We start from the raw sequence: 23,235 nt of genomic DNA on the forward strand, positions 1-23,235 counted from the left end.
AAGGATTTAAAGGATGCATGGATGAGTAGTGAGAATTGAAAATACAATCAATTTTTAGTAAGATGTTCAACTTAAAAATGATTAGTTGTTCATTTAATTGCAAATAAAGGATTAATATGCAAACATACAAAGCTATTTAACCACAAGGGGTCAGATTCTGTCCTGTGATGACGTGTTCTGTGCACAGGAGAAGGGGAGCAGCACTGGGGAGCCAGTTATTTATTTGTATCATGGTAATATCTAGAAGCCTCAGTCACAGACCAGGACCTTAATGTGCTAGGCAACGTACAAACACAGAACAAAAAGATGCTTACAATCGACAAGCATTTACAATCTGCACAATGTTTAGTAGCAATCTAAGGGCCTGTCTACGCAGCATGGCAATGCACACTAGACAGAGTCGAATTATGGATGTTTGGGGCCCGGGACCAAGTGCCCCCCCTTCCCTGGCGCTCATGCAGGGGAAATAGGGTTGGGGTACAAGGGTTTCCCCCATCCTCCCAGCACTCCTGTTGGGGAGTGGAACTGGCAGGAGTGCCAGGTGGATGGGTGGAGTGGGGCAAGCTCTCATGCCCCAAATGGAGTGCCAGGCAGGCGGGAAGAGTGGGGCAAGCCCACATGCCCCAACAGGAGCATCTGGTGGACGGGCAGGCAGAGGAGTCAGGGCGTGGGGGAGCCCATTTTTCTGGAGACCCCCTAATTGGCCAGGGTGCCTGGGCATAGGCCCAGGGTCTAATCTGCCACAGACACTAGAAGGGCATGAATCTAAAGTGCACCGATGTGTTGTGCACAAACAAGCCTGTACAGACCTGCTGGCATGAACTAAAAGTTCCCCAGCATGCTAGCATAGCATGGGGCCAGTTAGGGTACATATACACTGCAAAAAAAAGCCTGTAGACCTGAGTGTCAGGGACCATGTCCATTTTTCTGGGCTTGCAGGACTAAAACTTGCAGTATGACATTTGAGATCAGACTGGTGCCTGGGTTCTGAAACCCACTGTCCTCATGGAGATATTTAAGAGTAGGTTAGATAAATATCTATTAGAGATGGTCTAGACAGTATTTGGTCCTGCATGAGGGCAGGGGACTGGACTTGATGGCCTCTCGAGGTCCCTTCCAGTCCTAGAGTCTATGAGTCTATGAGGTTTAAGAGCCCCGGATGTAGCCCGAACCTGAACATCTACACTGCAATTTTGTAGCCCATCAGCATGAGCCCCATGAACCTGAGTTAGCTGCAGAGGTGTAGCAAGCGTACCCTCTGACCGGAGGGGGCCCCGCAAGGAAGGGGGCCTCTAAAAGTGGCAAAAAAAAAAGTAAGGTATAACTAGGTAAGTGACATTTATTGACGCTATTGCACAATCCATGTCGGTTTTACTGACAAAACCGTGAAGTCATTATGATACATCATAATGCTATTGGCTACATCAGTTGTCTGTCGGTCAGTTTCGAATTTTAGTTGGACCCATTCAAAGAATGTGTATTTGCATTCATAATGGCGGTCAGCGGATAAATGTTATTAATTTAGTTTAGTTTTTTATCGTTTCCAACGCAGAAGCGTGCTTTGTGATGTCTAAGAGAATGTATAAGAGCGGAGCTAGTAAACGAAAGGCAGCAAAAGAAGCCGAGAAGGAACTTGAGAAAATTCCAGAGTTGTCAACGTATTTTGCGCTGCAATCCAACGTACAGGTACAGGCACATGAAACGGACAGCGCTAGCAGCGACGAATTGTATCCAGAAGTATCCAGAATTGCTTCAAGTGAAGTTAAAGGTGAAGCCAGTTGTTCTACCAAACAAACTGTGACAGATATTCCAGCTGCTGCCGGAAAAGAAGTATCTGAATCTGAACCACTGACTGATGATCCAGGAGATTGGCCGTCTATAATATCGGAAAGGCAAGTGTGTGACATTGTTGCACGTGGCCCACCACAGCAGAATGAAAGTTATGAATTTCCATTTAATGAGGAAAGACGGAGGTTCAAAAGTACTCATTTCTATCGAACCATGGCAAATGGCGAGAAAATAAGACGTTCATGGTTAATGTACTCAGTTCAGAAAGATGCCATTTTTTGTTTTTGTTGTAAATTATTTGGCACTGGCGACATACCGCTACATCGTGGAACATCTGCTTGGAAAGCACTGTCAAAAAGACTTCAGCAGCATGAAACAGGCAAAGGTCATCAAGACTGTATGATGAAATGGTTTGACCTTCGGTCAGGCATAGTAAACCGTACATCTATTGACCAACTCGAACTGCAGGCTCTTCTGAAAGAAAGAGATTTCTGGAGAAATGTTGTCAAACGCATGGTTGATGTCGTTATTTTCTTGTCCGAAAGAAACTTGGCATTTCAAGGAAGTAATGAAAAGCTCGGCGATCCTTCGAATGGCAACTTTATGGGACTGTTTGAATTGCTTGCAAAGTATGATACTGTCCTCAGCGAACTTTTACAGAGGATTAAAAAGGCAGAGACACATGTTCAGTACCTCAGTCCACAGATCCAAAATGAGCTGATTCAACTTGCTGCCAGTAACATTCAAGAGGCCAACATAGCGCAGCTTAAAAAAGCAAAATATTATTCAGTTATTTTGGACTGTACTCCCGACGTGTCACATGAAGAACAGATGTCTGTGGTGTTACGCTTTGTTGAATGCAACGGTGAAGACGGTGTCAATATTCGTGAAGCATTTGTTGGTTTCCTTAATGTTCATGATACAACTGGCAAGGGCTTATTGGAAGCATTTCTTGAAAAGGCAAACAACTTAGGAATAGACATTGCTCACATGAGAGGCCAAGCTTATGATAACGGCGCAAATATGAGAGGAAAGAATAAAGGAGTTCAAGCCCGCATGCTAGAAATAAATGACCGTGCCTTGTATGTACCATGTGGAGCTCACACTTGGAATCTTGTGATCTCAGACGCGGCAAAGTCATCGAAATATGCCGTTGACTTTTTCAGTCTGATTAACAGAATATACGTTATCTTTTCTTCTTCACCTTCACGTTGGGATATACTTCAAGAACATATGCCAATATCTGTTAAAGGGTTATCGGACACTCGTTGGGAGTTGAGAATTGATGCTGTGAAGCCATTGCGTTATCACCTTGAAGAATTGTGCAATGCTTTGTCATCTTTGCGAGAATATGTGCTCGAAAATAAAGATGGCAATACAGCAACAGAAGCCAGTGTGCTTTTAGACCATGTTACTACGTGGCCTTTTGTTCTGACTGTGTACACGTGGTACGATATACTATTTCAAGTCAATAAAACCAGCAAATTAATTCAGTCACCAGATGTGTCAATTGACATACTGCAGGCAGAAGTCGGTGCTACAGTGAAGTTTTTGGAAGACTATCGAAATACAGGATATAACTCTGTCGTCACAAATGCACGTCAAATAGCAGAGCATATGGGTATTGAGCAGGTGTTTCCAGAAACCAGGGTGCGACGTAAGAAGAGAATGTTTGATTACGAATGTGCTGATGATTCGAGTCATCTTTCTGCAGAAGAAAAATTCAAATCGCAGTTCTTTCTTGTTCTCACTGATCAGGCCATATCTTCTGTTTCGTCGTGATTTGACCAACTAGTGGAGTGGTATAAGTTGTTTGGATTTCTGTACAACGCTATCAGCCTGAAGTAGTGTCACAGAGAAAATGAACTGGAGAATCACACCAAAACTTTTGAAAGAAAAATGGGAGACATTGATGCTAACGAACTCATAATGGAATTGAATCGTTTTATTTATGTCATTGAGAAAGAGAGAGGACTTGTCACGGCAAACAATTTTTTAACGTACATATACAAGAACAGCCTTCAGGAGATATATCCAAATCTTTGCATTTGCATCAGAATTCTTCTGACCACACCAGTTACTGTCGCTGGTGCTGAAAGGAGCTTCAGCAGAATGAAACTGATCAAGAATATCCTGCGCCCAACCATGACAGACGACAGGCTTTCTGCGCTTGCAGTTATCTCAATCGAAAACAAGATTGCCAGATCTCTGGACTATGACGCATTGATGAACCAATTTGCGGAGAACAAGGCTTGAAAGAAGCGCTTTGCGTAAATACGGAATACATGTACACTGTAGGCCTATGTATACATAATATGAACCCTGTATATTGTATAAAATAAATACCGCATTTTAGTTTCTGCATTGTAAGGGGGCCCAGACATATGTTCGGAGGGGGCCACGTTCTTTGTTGCTACGGCCCTGGTTAGCTGACCCAGGCCAACTGCAGCCCTGCCGCATGTCTTTGTTGCAGTGTAGCCATACCCTTTGTGTGCAACGCACTGGCATACTTCAGAATTCACAACTCTCTCATGCACATTGCTGCACCATGCAGACAGGCCTTAAGTAACAGTTATGGGTCCCTGAGTTTTTGGGCTGATCTGTGCTGGCCCGGCCCAAGCATAAATTAGAGCAGCCTAGGGGGTTCCAATAATCCACGCCAGTTGGCTACACTCCACAAGGGACCATATGCCAGTTGAAAACTGGCAGATGAGAATAGGCAGAGCCCTCTGGTCCTTCGCCCAACCACCCCCACTCCCCTGTGATGTGGTGGTCAGTTGGCACAGGAGCCAAGCATGTTGACTTGAAGCCAACTCATGGTTCTTCCTTGCTGAGGGAATTCTCAGCTGCTTACCGATGACTAGATTCCAGCTCCTTGAGGCTCCCTGTGTTGTGCAAAGCAGATGGTTCAAGGGCAGAGAATCTGGCCCAATGCCTTTTTATTTGGTATAATAAATCTACAACCTCATATCACTCCAGATTAATTCTAGTGCAATCAACACAATACCAGCAAATATTGCTACAGACAGAAACGCACAAAGACAATGAATAAGATAGGACAAGCCACACATACAGTGGACAACCACTACTGCTCTGTGCACTTGTGAATCACATATCAGTGAAGGAAGCAAAAACATATATTAAACTCCAGAAGCACATGTTAGAGCTGGATGAATATTACAAGAACAAAAAAAAATTGCTTCAACATTAATTCAACATTTTAAACAAATTTCTGAACAACTTTGCATGCAGGAATGTGAGAGGAAATAGTGACTTTTCAGCAAATACTCCAATATTCAAGAAAATATTACATTTGTAAAAGTGCACAGAGGCCTCAGAAATCTGATTCTGAAAGATACTCTCACATAAATAAGGAACAAAAATGTACCATATGATCTGGGAATCCAAGACAGACTGCAGCATATTCGGTAGTCTTAGGACCCCCCAGCTCTGTCTCTACAGACCCTGCTGGGACAATGGAATGGATGCCTTAATGTCTACAGGAGATTTGGGCCCAAATAAGTGGTAGCTGGCTTAGTCTTAGATTCTGTTCTTGCAAAGAGTCCCGCCTATGCAATTTCAGAACCCCTTCCTGACTTCAGTAGCACTGAGTGAAGGCAGGGATCTGCCCCTGTGGAGCTCACTGCAGGATTGAGGCCTTAATCCAGGTGAGACAGAAGTAACGCTCATTGGGTGGAAGAAATAACTGGAAGAATTAGCAACGTTTTTATTGGTAGCTGAGGGAATGCAACCAGTGACTGTGACACAGGTTCATGACTGAGACGTTTTCTTAGACCCCAGGCTGCTGCTGAATTGTCTGATAGGACCTGCGGCCAAGACTACCGTTTTCTGCCTGCAGCTAGGAAGAGAAGTGCAACCACTTCTTTGCTACCATAATTCATGCCGCTGTCACACTGGGACTAGATAGTTGTAATGCACTCTCCCATCACTATTCAGTAACTAAAGATGGTGGCAACCTGCTTATTAAACATTGGAGCTACATGAACGGCACTAGCTGCCTGTGAATTTCCAGAAAGAATTTAAGGTCTATTCTAACCTTCAAAAGACCTGAATGGGTTTAGGACCAGATTACCTGGGAGACCACCTCTGACATTCTTCTCTCTTCGACTGCCATCAGGACACACTGCAAAACCAAGCTTTTTCTTGGGGCATGTGAAGAACAGGTGTATTGAGGAACAGGATTTATAATAATGTTAGTCTTCTGGAGGTGATTAGAATGGGACATTGAAGCTAACATGGATTTTGAAGTGTGCTTTCATAACTTACATTTTAAAATTTAAAATGGATGCAGCTTGTGAAGGGTACTTACTGGATGATGATTTTACAGTAAATTGAAATAAAAGAAAGTAATCAAATTTCATATATTGAGTACTCGCAGAGAACTACCTGAGAATAAGCTATAGACCAAAACTTCTTCATGGAAGTTATTTGGTGAATAATTTTGAACAAATCCATTTGAGAACATTGTGATCTGCTTGACGATGATTCACAAACACAGAAAGGAAAAAAAATTCATTTGTTTTGAATGAATCAATTAAATAAATCCCTTCAAATCACAGTGAAAGTAACAGCAATAATTCTAAAATGAAATGAATGCTAAACTTTTTATCAAGTAATTTTTTTTAGTTTTATGTACAGTTTTTCTCCATATTTAGTGGTTTTCAAAAAATTTGTTATTTCCAGTGATATCTATCATGGAGAGATGGTTTATTCCAGGCCATTAGAATGAACATGCAAATTTCAAGTCAAGTCATACTATAGCTTATTGTACTGGCATAGAGAAAAATGATGAGATGTATTAGGAAATGTAGCTGTTCACGTCTCAAGTGAAGCTGGTTGAAAAATGAAAAACGTTTTGCAAACAAAAAAAATTTTTTTCATTGACACTTCAGACAAAAATATCTAACAAAAATTTTAAAATTTGAAAAATTGTAACCAGATGTAATATTGAGATCCTGCTTTAACAGCAAGATAATTCTGGATATAAAATCATCATTTCAAATTGAATGAACTCCTAGTAATCCAATAACGACTAAGTCAGTGTTTGGATAGTGTTTTTTCAGCAGGTATCTAGGAATAAACACTTGATCAGTCCAACTAATGAACTTCCACAGGATTTACTGGACCTTAGCAAGGCTAAAAAGAACACACATGCCATGATTATTAAAGAAATTCATGATGTTGCTATGACTGTAATTGGAATCAGCACTATTTTCTCTATTATATGCAGTCATTTTTTTGGCTTACCTATTTACAATATATTTTTACAGTATGTTTCCTTTCACTGATTACTTTTTAAATTCATCCCACTACCAACAGCAAGTCTCAGCACAAGGAAACGTCCTGCACTGTGTGTGAACTCTTTAGTTCAATATTCCTGAACTCTGTGACTCATGTGTACCATCCAAACCTATCGAAGTCAAAAAGGGAAAAGTTGGTTTCACTCAAGTCAGAAGATCAAAGACAAAATTGTTTTGTTTTGTTCATAGTCAAAAACTGAACAAAATGTCTCATCTTTGTGATATTTAGAGTTGGATGGATGATTTGATTAATCCAACCCATTTCACTGTTTGTGAATTATCCATAAACAGACTTTGATCTTGGAATATTTGCTCATTAGTCAGACTTATTGGGGAATGATATATGCATATATATTTCCATCAATGGACTGCTTGCAAACTATTCATCGTGTCGACTTATTTGCTATTTGTAACTTTCTATGTGGTCTGCATGATTCATTCTCCTAAGTGACATAATATTGCTTCTACTCTCTGACTGGATGATTCTCAGATCCATAAAGTGCTTTCACAAGGATTTCATGAACACTTCTGGTGTCTGTAGTCATGGAAATACAGATGGGAAAGAAGGGATGGGATTTTTCAAAGTGCTCAGTGGTAGCCTAACTTTGTTCCTATTTAAATAAATGGAACATTTCCACTAACTTCAAAGAGAATAAAATTAAGCCAATGCTGAGCACATTTGAAAAGTCCCTGCTGCATAATATTTTGGTTCAGGAACTCTGCTCAATATACAAAGACTCTCAGAAGCAGTTCCTACAGCATAGTGCTTATTTAGGGAACAGTAATTTATTTCTTTACAAACATAAAATATAAATATGAAATCGTGGGAAAAAAAGTAACTTTGGCTCAGAAATTCCAGCCTCATACTATACTTTCCTCTATTTCTGCAAACCACTGGAGGCTGCTGACTTCTGAAAGTAGACAGGGAGATCTGACATAGCCCCTCTAAGCAGTCTGGGCAGATGCCAACTACAAAAAAGATACTGGCTATTTTTTATTCTTCAGCAGCTCTTGATTTTTAAGAGTTATGTTTCTGATAGGAGATAGACTCTCTCTATTCTCCAAGCTTTCAATAGTTTGGTCCCCATAGGCAAAGAAATGAGCGAAGAAAAGCTAGTCAACTCTAGTGAAAACCAATTAAGATGTAAAGTGGTACAAACGTTTTTACTGTACACTCAAGATATCTGAGTCTTCTGAAATTAAGCAGGAAATCAAAATGTTGGAGTGCAAAATTGTCTAATTTGGAGTTTAATTTTCAGAAAAATATGTTCTCATTTTTATATGAATCTTTTTTCTCCAATATCTTAATTAATTACATATCAGATATTCAAAGTAATTAACTATCCGGGTTTTCTCAGCATCCAACTGTGGGAAAAAATTAGAGTTCCAAATGAGACAATGTTGCAATTTCCCCCTCTACTGATAATAAAATCTTATAGACAATTTACACTGCCATCTAGTGGTACAATTCTTTATATATTTACCATCACCTCACACATTTACTTTGTTCAAAGGCTTGCTATTATATATACAGTCGCTTTGCAAGAGATACTCCTTGAAAGAATTGTTGGAGAGTCATGTGAAATAATGAAAAACAGTTATGGTTAGAAGAAATTCTCCTTCTAAAAAGTCACATATTTTCTGTTGAAAATATGTATTTGGACAGAAAGTTGTGTGAAAAAGAAGTGTTTTCACAGGATTCTTAGAAATCAAACATTTTAGAACTCTTACGGGTGTAAACCACCCCTGAACTGTTTCCTACCAAGTTAGAAAACAAACCAGAAAAGAATGGTGAGCAGAAAAATATACAATGGAATCTTCTGCTTTCCACATCCCAATTTGATAGAAAAAAATATCATTGCAGTCCCATTCCAATTTAGGGTTTGTTTTCAGTTTTCCTGGTCCTCTTCTTTTAGCCATGGAGATGACTCTTATGTTGATGGATATAACACAGGCTAAATATCTTTGAAATTGCTGCATTTGAGCTAGTGCTTGATCTTGGTTATATCTCTTTGTAATAGGCAAAATCTAAGTGGTCATCAGCCAGCGAGCTTTCCCACTGTTAGCTGGAGCAATTATACAATATCCAACATAATTATTGATGACAATCAGCCATATTGGGTGTCCTTGGACCCACGCCATCATTAAGGCCAGTGGTCTATCTGGAATGAAATTTCACAGCAACTCCCAGAAAAGCCTCTGCCTTAAAGGAAGTCCAAGGCTTAAGCTGCTGCTGGGAAATGCAGTGTAAGTATGTGCTAGTTTGACACCATTCAGTCGGACACCTTACTAGACCTGGGGTTTAGTGCTTTTTAATATCTTTTGGGACTGTACCACTGAAAGACCCCAGCCCTTTGATATATTTTGTCTTGTATAAGATGAGGGAGTGCTTTTGTGGAACAGACTTCTTTCAGACTGCTAAAGGATTTTCAGTATTTTTAAAAAAATCACCTATTATGGAACAGCAGTGTTTCAGCCATTTACAAATCAAAGACTAGATTAATGACTTTTACGAAAAGCACGATGTGTGCTTCCCCAGGCTTTTCCTATGGTAACAGAGGAAGAACAAGTTGGCTCTTGTGGGAACATTGTCGAGGCCATGAAGGAGTCACTAATGGAGATTGCAAAAGGGCCTGTGCTGAGAATCGAAGAATGTCTGGTCTTTTGGAAGTCTGCCTAAGATGTATCACATTATCCCTCCACCCACTCTTAAGTACTATCCTAACCCACATGCGCCTCTCCCCAATTAGTCTCACCCTAATTTTTTAGGTGTCCTCATCCATGTGATTGGGTAAAATCCTTCCCTTTGCCCCGCCCCACCCCCAATATCACCTACCTAATGTTCTCATCTCTATGGGAATGGATGGTCATTATACCCCCTCAACCTCTGGTTCATTGAGGTCAGAGGTGGTGGGTAAAACAGAATTCAAATACTTCAGCACAGAAACCCATAAACCAGTTGTGAAGGAACCAGCAAGGAAATAAACAGGAGAAAAAGAAATAAATCAGGAAACAATTCACAACAATCACACAGCAGATTTGCTGCACTTAGGTATACTGGGATTTCAAAAAGCAAGATGGCATAGCGCAAATAGTCCATCCCCATTCAGAAAATTCATGGGTGCAGGAAGGAGATGCAGGGGTTATGGGTGAAGAGAGCACAGTGCAGGGGTTAGGGGCGCAGGAGGCGAGTGGAGGGGTTATGGGTAAAGGGGAAAAAGTGCAGGGGTTCAAGGCACAGCAGGGGAATGTAGGGGTTAGAGTGAAGGGAACATAGTGTAGAGGTTAGGAGTGCAAGAGGGGGGCAGGGTTTGGGGCTCAGAAGGGCGCCAGGGCCATCTGCACATTACCTTGATATTGGTGCACATAACAAAATTCATTCTGCACATGGATGAAAAATATTAGGGAACACTGTGCAATTGCAATAACTTTTTTACCCTGCGACCCACATTTTACAGCTATTGGGCCATATACACCACTGACAAAAGGGGGCACAGCTCTATTGATTTCAATGGCACTGTGCCCACTTGCTCCTGCAGTGAAGTACCCTCCATAGAAGGGATTATTATTAATGTATACCTTTGTATGTGTACTGACAGACAATTGTACTGTGTTCACTGTACCTGTATCTTGGGTGAATTATTGCATAGATGATAGGGTTGTAGATTGCAGAAGCTTTGGCAATAACAGCTGGCACAGACTTAGAATATGGAGTTAGAGTGTTGCCATGGCTAAAATTAAACAAAAACAAAAACACAAATGTATTTAATGGATGTGTGTTAACTAAATTACCAAAACATACTATTCTTTCTTGATTGACTATGTCCTGTGATGGTCTGACAACAAATAGCTTTGAAAAGTTCATTTGTTTCAGTGCATTCCTTGCTGAGACTAAGACCACCATGATTTGGTGCCATACTGGTTACATTTACTTGGAGAAGCTGAATGGCCATCAACCAATGACTTTTCTGTTTCTAAGAAGGACAAGCAACCAGAACACACACAATCACTTCTTTCTCTGTTGTTCTGCTAGTCAGAAGCAGGCGAAGAGATTATTAATGTGGAGAACAAGATAGGCATGGAATGGTAATAAAAACCAGTTCAGAATGAAAATCTCATATTGCCACCCCATAGTATCAATTTCATTCTGCACACCAAAGGGCATCAAGGAGACTGAAATTCCAGTGTCCGAAAAGAAAGGAGAGTGAAAAAGGGGAAGTGGGCTGAGATCAGCTTTAGCTGTTTTTGCCTCAAACTCTTCCAGCTGCTAAGAGGAGTCTAAATTTCCATTAATCATGTAACTCCTACAATATCAGTGAAGTTGAATGTGCATCAACAGGGGAAGAGGTCCCCCTACAGGGAAGAGCTGGGAAAGGGAGGAGGACATGAGCTCTGAATTTAAAAAGATGGGTAAAAAAGCCTCTTGACTCTCTCTCTCTCTCTCTCTACTGGTCACTGTCTTGAGGAGGGGGATTCTTGAGAGATCAGATGTGAGGAGAGTGATCATCTGCTGAGATGCCTAGGATTACTCTGCATAAAATCAGAATACACACACACACAAAGCAGCATGAAGGAAGTGAAAACAAAAATCTGTGCTCAGGAAAAAAAGCACACAAAGTTTCATGTAAGAACTAGCTAATCTTGTACTCTTTTATTCAAAGGGCTATCCTGAGGAATGATATATCACCTCTAATCTGGTGTCTATTTTAACTCCTTTTAAAAGGAAGATGAACTCCTTATGGGTGACAACACTGATTATAGTTGAATCTCATTTACAATCCATGGAGGAGTCAGATTTCTGTGAAATATCTCAGGGCAGCTTCAGGCTAGATCACTTGCTCCTCATTACTAACTTATCTTGACTAAGGGCCACCAGATTTCTACTTACCCGGCCCATGCAATCATGGTGACACAAGCATATGGAGACCATGACAAGACAAACACAACGATGACCACAAAAGCAATTTTTGCCAGCTTCCATTCATTCTTCATGGAATGCGAGAGGTAGGATTTATGACCATAGGACCCTAGCTTCTGAACATCCCTGTGAGAAGAACAACAAGGGAAGTCACCCAGTGTAAGAAAACGTTTGGTACAAGATGCACAATGCATTATTAACAATAAATAAAATGGAGTGCATACTTTATCTTTCCCTGCCCAAATATACTCAGTTATTTAATATCTTAAGGATAAAGATCTTACTCTGCTACACCCTGCAAAGGGGACTAAACATGTAAAATGGCCTCAAAACAGCCAAAAGGAGAAAGCAGGAAGAGAGACACTGCCTCCGTGACATGCTCACTCTTTGTCCTCAAGAACAGCCCAGATGGGGCTGTGCAGTTCTGAGGGATGAGGCTAACAGAGCTGGGGAGTAGCATAGTCCTTTTGGACCAGACAGATCTCTAGTAGCGAATAAGCAGAAAATCCCACTCCTTGCCCTCTGCGACAGTGCCAGAGGCACAAGGAGGTTACTCATTTCCTTGAGGAGCCATGCTGGCAGGGTTGGTTGCGAGGCCAGACAACAGAGCTGTCATCAGGGCTGATCTCATCTCTGGGGATTTCATGTATTATGCATGGAATCACTCCTCACAAGGGCAGCACTCCTTGCTGCCTACACACTTCCACTGACTCCTCCCTGTCTCTTGAGGAGATGATGTCAAATGAACTCCACAGATTCCAACTCACTGAGCCAGGTATATTGGTGTTGTATGCTGGCATGTAATGTTTAAGGGGGCTATTTTACACTCCTGCAGGTTTATCCATCGGACAGTGGTATTTGAGCCAATGAGAGATGACATAATTTTTGCTTAGAGATATTTTTTGGAGATCATGGTTTAGCTGCAGATATTCTGAAGGAATCATTAATACAAGCCTGGAGAAATTCTCACAGCTATTGTGTGGGGATTCTTCAGATATCATCATCACTTTTTTATGCCAGCAAAATCAACTAATATCCTGCAATTTATAGTAAACTGGTCTGACAGGATTTAGCATAAAAACAAACAATTTTAGTGAAGATTTACTTAAAAAGGAAGGCCACTATGCAAATCAGCGCTGTGACGAGCTGTTTCCATAAAATGATAATACACAAATAGATGCACTATGGAAGAAGCCTGCAGAAGACACTGTGTTGGCAAGAAGAATACATATTCAATTCTTGCAGCAGCCATGCTGAATGCTCATACGTAGTGATACTGCTTAAAGGACCAAGTTACCATTCCTTGTTATCAAATTTGCAATTGCAGAGAGCATTCACAACCCCCTATTCAGAAAAGCACACAAGCAAGTGTGTAACTGTAAGCACCTATGCAAGTCCATCTCTATTCAGCAAAGCTTCTTAACCATGTGCTCAAGTCTCATTGTAGTCATTGGGGGTTAAACATGTTTAAAGTTAGGCATGGAATTAGTTACTTTGCTGAAACAGGGCAACAGGGCTTGATCCCATTCAGGTCAGTAGAAAGACTGACAGACTTCAACTGGATTTGGATTAGGCCCCGAATGAGTAATATGTACATATTGAGAGGCAAAACAATAGAGAGAGTTCCCTTTTTGATCTCTGATCAGGCCAAATTTTTAGTTCAAATATTTACAAGAGAAGGCTGAGAGTCATGTGCAAAACGATTTGTACCTGCCTGTATATTTGCATGAAATTTGGTCAAATGCATGCACGAACAGATGTGTGTGCACCATGGCCCATCTCATCTCCCTGAGTTCAGCTGTAAAAGCTGTGATTTCGGAAATGTCTACAATACATGAAACTCTTGAGGCACAAGGACTTTAAAGTCTGTGGAGTGTGCTAAAATCAGGTGATGCCCATTTTGCTGTATAACAGATGTATTCACTGTCATAACCTCCAGGAGGCTTAAATGATGAACCCAAACACTGAAGAAAACGAAAAATAGCTGAATATGAGAAAATAGATAAATAGAAGCAGAAATGCTAACTCGACTATCTATCTGGAGCATGTGAGCAGGGAGTTCTCTATATTGTAATTCTGTGGGACATCAAAGGAGAATACATATTCAGTGTAAGCGGCATCATTAATAAATCTACTGCCCAGCTTGATTTTCAGCCAAGAGCTTTAAAGTATGCTTTACAGCAAGAAGACAAGAGATTTAACTACCCTTGCTACCCTGCTTACCTGCCAGTACTTCTTATGGCCAGAAACATGAATAAATAGCAATGGAATATTATAACCAGGGGAATGAAAAACACACAGCAACATAACATCATGGTGTAACTTCTGTTTGCTGGGGAATAGGTTACATAGTCCCATGTACAAGATATCATCAACCCTTCTGGCACATAGGAACCTAAGAAACATGAAAAGTAAATATATATATATACATATATATACACACACAGTTTGTAAAATTACTGGTCAAGGTTTAAGAACTGGACAGTTAACAAGCAAATGGTAATACTATACATGTGACCCTCACTGGCTATCCTGTACTGCATAATTACTTAACTGCTGTATTGTACAAGCCAGTTCCAGAATTTGGAGAGCACAGATACAGTGTTGGCATACATCTTGTCTCCCACCTAGTCTGAACTCATTAAAAAAACTGCATCATGCACAGACAATAAGAAAATGGCTAGAAATCTCTGAGGGGGTCAACAAGCATATAGACTCATAGACTCTAGGACTGGAAGGGACCTCGAGAGGTCATCGAGTCCAGTTCCCTGCCCTCATGGCAGGACCAAATACTGTCTAGACCATCCCTGATAGACATTTATCTAACCTACTCTTAAATATCTCCAGCGATGGAGATTCCACAACTTCCCTAGGCAATCTATTCCAGTGTTTAACTACCCTGACAGTTAGGAACTTTTGCCTAATGTCCAACCTAAATCTCCCTTGCTGCAGTTTAAGCCCATTGCTTCTTGTTCTATCTTCTTGTTCTATATAGACTAAGCGGATCCAGTGGATATACTGTACTTAGATTTTCAGAAAGCCTTTGACAAGGTCTTTCACCAAAGGCTCTTAAGCAAATTAAGCTGTCATGGGATAAGAGGGAAGGTGCTCTCATAGATTGGTAACTGGTTAAAAGATAGGAAACAAAGGGTAGGAATAAATGGTCAGTTTTCAGAATGGAGAGAGGTAAAGATTGGTATTCCCCAGGGGACCAGTCCTATTCAACATATTCATAAACGATCTGGAAAATGGGGTAAATAGTGAGGTGGCAAAATTTGCAAATGATACAAAACTACTCAAGATAGTTAAGTCCCAGTCGGACTGCAAAGAGCTAAACAAGGATCTCACAAAACTGGGTGACTGGGCATCAAAATGGCAGATGAAATTCAGTGTTGATAAATGCAAAGTAATTCATACTGGAGAACATAATCCCCAACTATACGTGTAAAATAATAGGGTCTAAATTAGCTGTTACCACTCAAGAAAGATCTTGGAGTCATTGTGGATTATTCTCTGAAAAATCTACTCAATGTACAGCAGCAGTCAAAAAATGAACAGAACGTTGGGAAACATTAAGAAAGGGATAGATAATGAGACAGAAAATATAATACTGCCTCTATATAAATCCAATCTATATAAATACACACAACTGGAATGTTGGTGTGGATGGGTATAGTTTGCTCAGGAAGGACAGACAGGGGAAAAAGGGAGGAGGTGTTGCCTTATATATTAAAAATGTACACACTTGGACTGAGGTGGAGATGGACATAGGAGACGGAAGTGTGGAGAGTCTCTGGGTTAGGCTGAAAGGGGTAAAAAACACGGGTGATGTCGTACTGGGAGTCTACTACAGGCCACCTAATCAGGTGGAAGAGGTGGATGAGGCTTTTTTCAAACAACTAACAAAATCATCCAAAGCCCAAGATTTGGTGGTGATGGGAGACTTCAACTATCCAGATATATGTTGGGAAAATAACACCGCGGGGCACAGACTATCTAATAAGTTCCTGGACTGCATTGCAGACAACTTTTTATTTCAGAAAGTTGAAAAAGCTACTAGGGGGGAAGCTGTTCTAGACTTGATTTTAACAAATAGGGAGGAACTTGCTGAGAATTTGAAAGTAGAAGGAAGCTTGGGTGAAAGTGATCATGAAATCATAGAATTTGCAATTCTAAGGAAGGGTAGAAGGGAGTACAGCAGAATAGAGACAATGGATTTCAGGAAGGCGGATTTTGAGAGAGAGCTGATAGGCAAGGTCCCATGGGAATTAAGACTGAGGGGAAAGACAACTGAAGAAAGTTGGCAGTTTTTCAAAGGGACACTATTAAGGGCCCAAAAGCAAGTTATTCCAATGGTTAGGAAAGATAGAAAATGTGGCAAAAGACCACCTTGGCTTAACCACGAGATCTTGCGTGACCTACAAAATAAAAAGGCGTCATATAAAAAACGGAAACTAGGTCAGATCACAAAGGATGAATATAGGCAAATAACACAGGAATGCAGAGGCAAGATTAGAAAAGCAAAGGCACAAAATGAACTCAAACTAGCTATGGGAATAAAGGGAAATAAGAAGACTTTTTATCAATACATTAGAAGCAAGAGGAAGACCAAGGACAGGGTAGGCCCACTGCTCAATGAGGAGGGGGAAACAGTAACGGGAGACTTGGAAATGGCAGAGATGCTTAATGACTTCTTTGTTTCGGTCTTCACTGAGAAGTCTGAAGGAATGTCTAGTATAGTGAATGCTTACGGGAAGAGGGTAGGTTTAGAAGATAAAATAAAAAAAGAGCAAGTAAAAAATCACTTAGAAAAGTTAGATGCCTGCAAGTCACCAGGGCCTGATGAAATGCATCCTAGAACACTCAAGAAGTTAACAGAAGAGGTATCTGAGCCTCTAGCTATTATCTTTGGGAAATCATGGGAGACGGGGGAGATTCCAGAAGACTGGAAGGGGGCAAATATAGTGCCCATCTATAAAAAGGGAAATAAAAACAACCCAGGAAACTACAGACCAGTTAGTTTAACTTCTGTGCCAGGGAAGATAATGGAGCAGGTAATCAAAGAAATTTTCTGCAAACACTTGGAAGGCGGTAAGGTGATAGGGAATAGCCAGCATGGATTTGTAAAGAACAAATCATGTCAAACTAATCTGATAGCGTTCTTTGATAGGATAACGAGCCTTGTGGATAAGGGAGAAGCGGTGGATGTGATATACCAAGACTTTAGTAAGGCATTTGATACAGTCTCGCATGATATTCTTATAGATAAACTAGGAAAGTACAATTTAGATGGGGCTACTATAAGGTGGGTGCATAACTGGCTGGATAACCGTACTCAGAGAGTAGTTGTTAATGGCTCCCAATCCTGCTGGAAAGGTATAACAAGTGGGGTTCCGCAGGGGTCTGTTTTGGGACCGGTTCTGTTCAATATCTTCATCAACGATTTAGATGTTGGCATAGAAAGTACGCTTATGAAGTTTGCGGACGACACCAAACTGGGAGGGATTGCAACTGCTTTGGAGGACAGGGTCAAAATTCAAAATGATCTGGACAAATTGGAGAAATGGTCTGAGGTTAACAGGATGAAGTTCAATAAAGATAAATGCAAAGTGCTCCCCCTAGGAAGGAACAATCAGTTTCACACATACAGAATGGGAAGAGACTGTCTAGGAAGGAGTATGGCAGAAAGAGATCTAGTGGTCATAGTAGACCACAAGCTTAATATGAGTCAACAGTGTGATACTGTTGCAAAAAAAGCAAACATGATTCTGGGATGCATTAACAGGTGTGTTGTAAACAAGACACGAGAAGTCATTCTTCCGCTTTACTCTGCGCTGGTTAGGCCTCAACTGGAGTATTGTGTCCAGTTCTGGGCACCGCATTTCAAGAAAGATGTGGAGAAATTGGAGAGGGTCCAGAGAAGAGCAACAAGAATGATTAAAGGTCTTGAGAACATGACCTATGAAGGAAGGCTGAAGGAACTGGGTTTGTTTAGTTTGGAAAAGAGAAGACTGAGAGGGGACATGATAGCAGTTTTCAGGTATCTAAAAGGGTGTCATCAGGAGGAGGGAGAAAACTTGTTCACCTTAGCCTCCAATGATAGAACAAGAAGCAATGGGCTTAAACTGCAGCAAGGGAGATTTAGGTTGGACATTAGGCAAAAGTTCCTAACTGTCAGGGTAGTTAAACACTGGAATAGATTGCCTAGGGAAGCTGTGGAATCTCCATCTCTGGAGATATTTAAGAGTAGGTTAGATAAATGTCTACTAGGGATGGTCTAGACAGTATTTGGTCCTACCATGAGGGCAGGGGACTGGACTTGATGACCTCTCGAGGTCCCTTCCAGTCCTAGAGTCTATGAGTCTATGGTACGCCCACATCTTGAATACTGCGTAGAGATGTCATCACCCCATCTAAAAAAAAATAAAAATATATTGGAATTGGAAAAGGTTCAGAAAAGGGGAACAAAATGGATTAGGGATATGGAACAGCTTCCATATGAGGAGAGATTAATAAAATGGGGATTTTGGAAAAGAGATGACTAATGGGAGGGACATGATAGAGGTCTATAAAATCATGATTAGTGTGGAGAAAGTAAAAAAGGAAGTGTTATTTACGCCTTCTCATAACACAAAAATTAGGGGTCACCAAATGAAATTAATAGGCAGTAGGTTTAAAACAAACAAAAGAAAGTATTTCTTCACACAATGTACAGTCAACCTGTGGAACTCATTGCCAGAGGATGTTGTGAAGGCCAAGACTGTAACAGGGTTCAAAAAAGAACTAGATAAATTCATGGATGAAAAATCCATCAATGGCTACTAGCCAGGACAGGCAGGGTCCTTAGCCTCTGTTTGCCAGAAGCTGGGAATGAGAGACAGGGGATGAATCACTTGATTACATGTTCATTCCCTCTGGGGAACCTGTCATTAGCCACTGTTGAAGTCAGGATACTGGGCTAAGTGGACCTTTGGTCTGACCCAGTATGGCCATTCTTATGTTCTTAACTGTCAGTCTTCCATGAGCAACATTTTAAAGTACTCTAAGTGGTACATGATGGCATTTTGAATACTGTCTAGTGGAGAGACAATCTATCCAACTGCTCCCCACCTCTCAGTTACTTGCAAGGAGGTCATTTTCAGCAGACATGTTTAAGAATCTTCAGTAATAGACATGTTTTAAAGGCGAATCTGCTGACACCACTGTAATTGAATGTCTTTTGAGATTACTTTGGAGACGGTCTCTCATTTAAAAGGATTCATAATGTTACCTGTGCAATTTTGATACAGGATGAATCTTTGCAAAGTCTCATCCTAGAGGCTACTTTCCCTACCCATACTTTATAAATCGATATGTCCTAAAAAGATGTGGGTTGGATGTGGAGGGACAGCAGAAGAACCAGAGATTCTCCAAAGAGGTATCTGTGATGGATCTCAGCAACTGCCCTTAGGGAAAGGCAGGGGCAAGGGGCTGTGTGGGGAATAGGTGTGTGGTGGTTAAAACTGGACTCATTTTACACAAGACAGATGTCAAAACTAGTCCCAATAAAATGTTCAAAACCTCTCTGAAGCATTTCTAAACTGCTTTCTTGCAACATCTGCATATAAAATGCCTGATGGTGTGGTGCACTAGAAGGCTTTTACTGGCACTAATTTAAGATTTTGGGCAACCTAAATTGCTCAGTGTGTGCGCTCCACTCCTGCTCCCTGCATCTGACACATGCCTACGCTGAGAGTGAAGTGGGAGAGAATAGCACAAAGCTGGTTACAGCAGCTTTCTGCCAGCTGAGGATTTCCTTGTGCTGTGGGAATCCTCTGAAGCTGGCTTGAAATGGCTGCAATTGTAGTTTGCACCAGTGAAATGGTAAATATCTGCCCCAGGATATTGTATTAATACTGGGTTTATGTACACGTGCATTAGAGCAGGAGAAGCAGTGAATGCTGTAGAAGCATTTCTTAACCATTCCCTTCCAGTCACTCAGAACTTTCTCCTTAGTTCAGTGGAAGGCCTGAGCTCTGCCTAGGCAGACTCTTATACCCACATGGAGTTCTGCTGAGGTCTATGGGACTCTGTACAGGTGCAGGCATGTGCCCAGATTCCTTGGCACAGTCAAGGGCTTAGGCCTTGATCTTGCCAGCTGACTAGTGGAGTCAGAACTTTATGCTTCAGCTGAGCCTCACTGAAGGTATGTCTATACTGCAAATGTATGTGTGCTTGTAGTATGGTAACACTTGTGTGCTATCTTTGATCTAGCTGGCGAAGGTAACAGTAGTAATGTAGATGTGGCAGGAGGAGGTTCAGCGCACCTAGCAACCAAGGGAGGCTGGGTATGTACTCTAGTCAGGATCATCGAGAACGGGTTCGGGCCCTGGTGAAATATTTTTTTCGGGCACCCCAGCAAGGGCAGACCAGCTAAACAGGGCCGATGAAGCTGGGGAAGCCAAGCCTCAGGCCCCCTTCCGGACCGCCCCCCTCGTTGGGCCCAGTAATTTGTACCAGCTTCCCCCGCCCCCCTCATTGGCCCTGACTCTAGTTCTTAGCTCCTTGTCACAGTGTCAACACTGCTCTTTTTACCTATGTTAGCTAGATTGAAGCTAGTGTGTGCACCTGAGCTGCCATCACACCATCACCTGCTGTGAATACATACCCTGAACAGGGTAACTTGTAGGCTCATGGATCAGCCTGAAGGATTGGGCCTTAGATTTTAAACACTTTAGGATATAGCCTAAGCAGGGACCGCTGTGTCTTATAAACTGTGACACACACTGTCATTGCTTAACAAATGAGAAATAATCCTAATGGGCTATGCAGTAAAACCCACTACTCCACCTAACTCCTTTTCTTGAATATGAGCTGTAAATATAAGACACACAGTGCTGAATATTAAAAGCAGAGCTGTGGTGGTTAGAGAGTGAGTGCAAGCTTTGGAATGGATATAAGCAGAGATGCTAATTAGAAGAAAAAAATCAGTGAAGGCAAAGGAAAATAGCTTGAAGATGCTTAATATAATTTTTCTTTGTTGTCTGACCCTTTTAGCATCAGAAAATCCTCTTCACTAGATGAAAGTAATTCTATTAGCATTTGCATGCAAGCTATCTTATTATGCTAACAGAATTCAGAGTATTCTCACTATCAGGGTAAAGTTGTACTGTTTTTGCTTTTCATAGGCAAGTCAAGGGAAACAACATTAAGCAAGTGCCTGGCTTTCACTACCAATAACAAAAAAGAAAAATATCACTCATTACCCACTTCCATTTCTTCACTCAGGAAAGCTGAACAACATTGGACGATGTTAAACTCTTTTTAAAAGTTTTTAGAGAAAGATCACTAGCATATCAGTATCAGAGGGGTAGCTGTGTTAGTCTGGATCTGTAAAAGCAGCAAAGAGTCCTGTGGCACTTTATAGACTATAGACTGTGGGGAGCTCCGAGCCCTTTAAATCCCGGCTCCAGCCCGGCTGCCGAAGCTGCAGACGGGATTTAAAGGGCTCTGGGCTCTCCACAGTGGCAGGGAGCTCTGAGCCCTTTAAATCCTGGCCGCTGGAGCTGCAAGTGGGATTTAAAGGGCTTGGAACTCCCCACTGTTGCTGGGACTGTGTTCCCTCTGTGTGCTGCCTAACAACTCCCACCTAGTGGGCCACATAAACCAGTTTAAACAGGGTCAAGAGACACAGGGAGACAAGGGGGAAGTCTACACTACAAAATTAAGTCAACCTAAATTACGTTGACATACAGCCACTGCAGTAATTGAATCGATTTTACACATTCACACTACGTCCTTGTGTTCGCGGTGCACATCCTCACCAGGAATGTTTGCACTGATTTAACTACCAGGGTGGGGCATTGGAGATGGTTTCTGAAAGGCAATCACAGTAAACATAAGCAATGCAGCATTATACTGACACTGCAGCAACCTATCTACGTTGACTAAGCACTACACCTCTCAGCGAGATTGAATTATTAAATCGCTATAATGGGTAAGTTACATCAGTGGGAGCTACTTTTTAGTCTAGAAACTTACAGAGATTGGTTGACATAAGGCAGCTCATGTCAGTCTAACTCTGTAGTGTAGACCAAGCCAAAGGATGTTGGGGTGGATAAAGGAATGCAGTCCCTAAAGGAGGGAGGAAGGGACAGACGGACACACAAACACACATGCCCCACCCGGGAGCAGACTGAACCCCAGTACCAAATCTGGGAAAGTCAAGACAAGTTAGGCCTACCTAAGCACTATGACCCAATAGCAACTATGTGAGTGAAACCAGACAATCACTATACTCTTGGATGAACTCTCAAAGACAAGACACACATCACCTGTGGGTGAACTCGTCTCACAAAACGATCACTCTGTATCTGACCTATCAGTCCTCATCCTCAAAGAAAACCTGCACAACACTTTCAAAAGACGAACCTGGGAGCTTAACTTCATGATTTTGCTAGATACTAAAAATCACAGATTGAATAGACACATTGGATGTATGGCTTATTACGACAATCTAAAACTTATCAGTAATCACCCCCAGATGCTTCCCCCTCTTTCTTTTCTCCCTATTACCAGCAAGGGGTTAATGGGGCACTTTATCTTGAACGGTCCCATGAAATATGTGTTAACTACTTATGCTGAACCATCTGTTCCATCTTATATTTAGCTGTGATTTTCTGATTAAGTTTCCCAGACCTGAAGAACTCCCTCTAAATTTGAAAGCTTGTCTCTCTCACCAATAAAAGTTGGTTAATAAAAGATATTACCTCATTCACCTTGTCTTTCTCATATCCTTTGACAAACACAACAACACTGCATACATAAGCTTTAGGTAAGGCAATTATGCACGTAGAAAGGTTTTTAAATTTAAAAATGCTTCACTCTTGTTGTGCTTTGTTCTTACTGCTGGGGTTAAACTATGCTTTGTTTAAACTGTTTTATGTTGTCATGGGGTCCCCTCACTAGTAGGGTATCTCCTCCTGGCTACTCTGGGGATTAGCTCCTTCCAGGTCCAACAGCTCCTTCTGTCACTCGTGCATGCACTCTGCTGCCCCATGCAACTCAGGGTGATCTCTCTTCATGGCCTGGGGCTCCCAGCCATTTCACTACAATGCATCACTTCTGGGGTTTTAAAGTATGATCACATGACTATCCGAGAGAGTCTTCTGCTCCCCTGCCCAGTCTTTGCCACTTCCCCCACTGGCTGGTAGGGAACCCAAGCCCACC

General features: G+C 41.5%; 1 protein-coding gene across 1 annotated transcript in view; it reads right to left on the reverse strand.

Moving 5' to 3' along the window:
* LOC115652164 (melanopsin-like) overlaps positions 1 to 23,235 on the reverse strand; it is a 61,289-nt gene that overhangs the window by 14,536 nt on the left and 23,518 nt on the right. The window contains exons 5-7 of the mRNA XM_030563844.1: positions 14,251 to 14,422; positions 11,998 to 12,153; positions 10,733 to 10,840 (exon numbers count right to left, since the gene is read on the reverse strand). Of these exons, the coding sequence (XP_030419704.1) occupies positions 10,733 to 10,840; positions 11,998 to 12,153; positions 14,251 to 14,422 (436 nt within the window). The remainder of the gene's footprint in view (positions 1 to 10,732; positions 10,841 to 11,997; positions 12,154 to 14,250; positions 14,423 to 23,235) is intronic.

Source organism: Gopherus evgoodei, chromosome 5, assembly GCF_007399415.2.
Source record: "Gopherus evgoodei ecotype Sinaloan lineage chromosome 5, rGopEvg1_v1.p, whole genome shotgun sequence".
NCBI classification, from domain to species: domain Eukaryota; kingdom Metazoa; phylum Chordata; order Testudines; family Testudinidae; genus Gopherus; species Gopherus evgoodei.